Below are 2,628 nucleotides of genomic sequence, written 5' to 3'. Positions count from 1 at the left end.
TTTTGTAAGTGTCACTCTATAGTTGCATCACATACATACATACATTGTCTAAACCGCTTATCCTTCTGGGTCGCGGTGGGGTGCTGGAGCCTATCCCAGCTGTCATTGGGCGGAAGGCAGAATACACCCTGGACAGGTTGCCAGTCCATCACAGGGCATAGTTGCATCACAACCTTTTCAAATCACTACATATAAAGAACATTTAATGCAAAAGAAGCAGAGGAAAGATATTGATGGTTAACAGTGGTTTATTATGAAAGAGATTATATTGCAAACTCCATTACAGTGTATAACAATTAGCTTCACTAGTTGTCAAAAAAGCTGAAAAACTATTTCTTGCAAAGGTTCAAACAGTACAAAGTGAGTAGAAGTAGCTTTGTAGTAACGTACATGATCATTGTGGAGTGAACATTCTGTAGATCACAGTGGAGGTTCTGCTGTAGAGCTTTGAGGAGAACTCAGTACAGTTTTATTTTTAGAATAAAAAGGTCTAAATGTGCACACAGAATTCATCCACTATGCTATGAATTGTAGTAAAATCCGCTTAGACCCAGAGTTCCTGCTATGGAAAAGACACAGACTACAGAATGACGCATGAGGTCTATTTCTCAGTGTCTCCAGACATTCTCATTACTAACATTTAAACCCTGTATCCTCTAAATTTTAAATGATCTCCATCACTTTATCCCAGCAGTGAAAATCTAATGGTGTTTGGTTGAAGTGTTCAGGTGGAAGTTTGTCAGATTGAATTCACACATCCAGTTTTCTTTCCCTGAACAGGAAAAGTCGTTCCATGTTCGCTGACTGTCTTCAGTTGTAGTGGTGAAAATAGCACAGTCCTCCTCGGCACTAGCATTGTTGGGTTCACCGCTCCTCCAGAATCTGATAATCAGACACAGCATTAATCTGTAATCATCGCATATTTAGCAGCTACTCTGGCTCCTTTACTCTGTATAAATGGAATACAGTAAGATAATGAACAGAAAAGGGAAAATTTATTTGCATTACATTGAGTTTAACTACTTGTTTGTATCTTATCTTGACGTACTTGTCGGTCAGCGGTTGGCCGTCCACCCACTTCCATGTGTTTTCTGTCTCTTCATCAGTCAGACCAATCCAGAAACTGCTCTCTTTCTTTTGATCAATGAGGAACATCTGAAAAAATAACATAAATAATAAACAATACTCAATTATAATTACTAAATAAAACTACAAACCCCCCAACCCACCTGCTCCTCTCTGCTGTTTATGATCACCAGATCTGCTCCTCCCTCTCTGCAGTCCTGTCTGCTCTCACTCCAGCTCTTATTCTCAGTGGAGAGAAAGTAAAAGCTGCTTCCAAAAGTCTTCAGTTCTTTAAAACAGCTTTTCTCTACAACAGAGTAATGAGAACATATTTTAGAAGCATGAATGAATATTTGTGCTTATTAATTGTGAGAATGGTGTTTCACTCACCAGTCAGCTTCACTAAATGATCATATTTGGTCTGTAAGATGTTTTTCGCAGTCAGATTCTGGTAGCTGCTCTTTAGCTGGTCTCTTTCTTCAGTCAGGTTTCTGATACTGGATAAGAGGGTCTCTCTCCCTGCAGTGAAGTTTGCAATGATGGTTTGGTCTCTAATATCTACATTCAGAAAGAATTACAGTTTTTATATTACAGCAGATGCATTCTGTATATCTGTATTTGGAAGATGACATATTTGTGTTTAAGACTGAAACACTCACAGTACATGTACAGCACTATGTTGGTGGTCAGCAGGAGAACACACAGCAGCCCCACACACACCACAGCCAGTCTGGAACATCTGATTCCTGTTCTAACATCTAAAGAGTGAACTGACTTAGAAGAAGTTTTCATTGTGAACACACTGAGAGTTTGTGCACTGAGAGTTACTCTACCTGTCTGCTGAGTTGTTGTCTCCCTCTGTGTGTTGGTCTCCTGAGCTCTAACAGCGTCTGCACTCATATAAATCTCCACCGTCTTCTCCACTCTCTCTCCTCTGTCTGCTTCACTCAGCTCAACACTGCTCACATCATCATAGATTCCCTCTGCCATTCTCTCTCTCTCTCTCTCTCTCTCTATCTCTCTGCGTTTCTCTAATACTCTACTAAACCTTCGGAAACTGCAGTGTTCACTGGAGTTCATAGTCTGGACAGGAAACAACATCAGACGAGCTTCTAACCACAGAGGTGTGAAAACAGGCCTCAGACATATGTGTGCACTTATTGCTGCACACATCAGCTCAGAGATGCACGGGGCACATTAGACCAGTTTAATCTATATTTGTGTGTGAGAGAGAGAGAGAGAGAGAGAGAAAGATAGGGAGAGAGAGGCTCATCAAGATTTATAAAAAAAGTCAAAAGCCATTTGTAATTTCCAGTCAAAGACTTGCTTTCATGACTTTAAAGGTCAGTTTTAGAGGCTGGTTGAATTTTCGGCTTCCACTTCACTATTATAGCGCTTACAGTTGACCAGGTAGAACTACCAAGGCAGAAATTTCACAGATTGCCTAGAGGCAAAGGTGGTATACTGTGACAGTAGAGTAAAGTAAATGTGAATCTCCACCCCCCCCCCACCCCCCTTTTTTTACATAAGTTTCCAGTTGTCCTTTACATTGTGTGAAAATTT

At 40.5% G+C, this 2,628-nt stretch overlaps 1 protein-coding gene across 1 annotated transcript; it reads right to left on the bottom strand.

Annotated features, from left to right (window-relative positions):
• Positions 1 to 533: 533 nt before the first annotated feature.
• LOC118801808 (C-type lectin domain family 6 member A-like) lies at positions 534 to 2,306 on the bottom strand. Its single transcript, XM_036562180.1, has 6 exons — positions 1,899 to 2,306; positions 1,725 to 1,823; positions 1,456 to 1,623; positions 1,230 to 1,372; positions 1,049 to 1,155; positions 534 to 882 (listed from the first exon to the last, which is right to left on the bottom strand). The coding sequence occupies exons 1-6, from the start codon at positions 2,236 to 2,238 to the stop codon at positions 702 to 704; spliced, it is 1,038 nt and encodes a 345-aa protein (XP_036418073.1). The 5' UTR covers positions 2,239 to 2,306; the 3' UTR covers positions 534 to 701.
• Between the last annotated feature and the right edge of the window lie 322 nt (positions 2,307 to 2,628).

This window comes from Colossoma macropomum, unplaced genomic scaffold, assembly GCF_904425465.1.
Source record: "Colossoma macropomum unplaced genomic scaffold, Colossoma_macropomum, whole genome shotgun sequence".
NCBI classification, from domain to species: Eukaryota; Metazoa; Chordata; class Actinopteri; order Characiformes; family Serrasalmidae; genus Colossoma; species Colossoma macropomum.
Note: the sequence above shows the minus strand (reverse complement) of the source record. Positions and strands in the feature narration are given on the sequence as shown.

Excerpts from the sequence above, each read along its gene's own strand:
- LOC118801808 (XM_036562180.1), bottom strand. The coding sequence starts at position 2,238 with ATGTGTGCAGCAATAAGTGCACACATATGTCTGAGGCCTGTTTTCACA. Across the intron at positions 1,156-1,229 it reads TAAACAGCAGAGAGGAGCAG|ATGTTCCTCATTGATCAAAA; the intron begins GTGGGTTGGGGG and ends TTATTTTTTCAG. Across the intron at positions 883-1,048 it reads GGCCAACCGCTGACCGACAA|ATTCTGGAGGAGCGGTGAAC; the intron begins GTACGTCAAGAT and ends TCTGATTATCAG.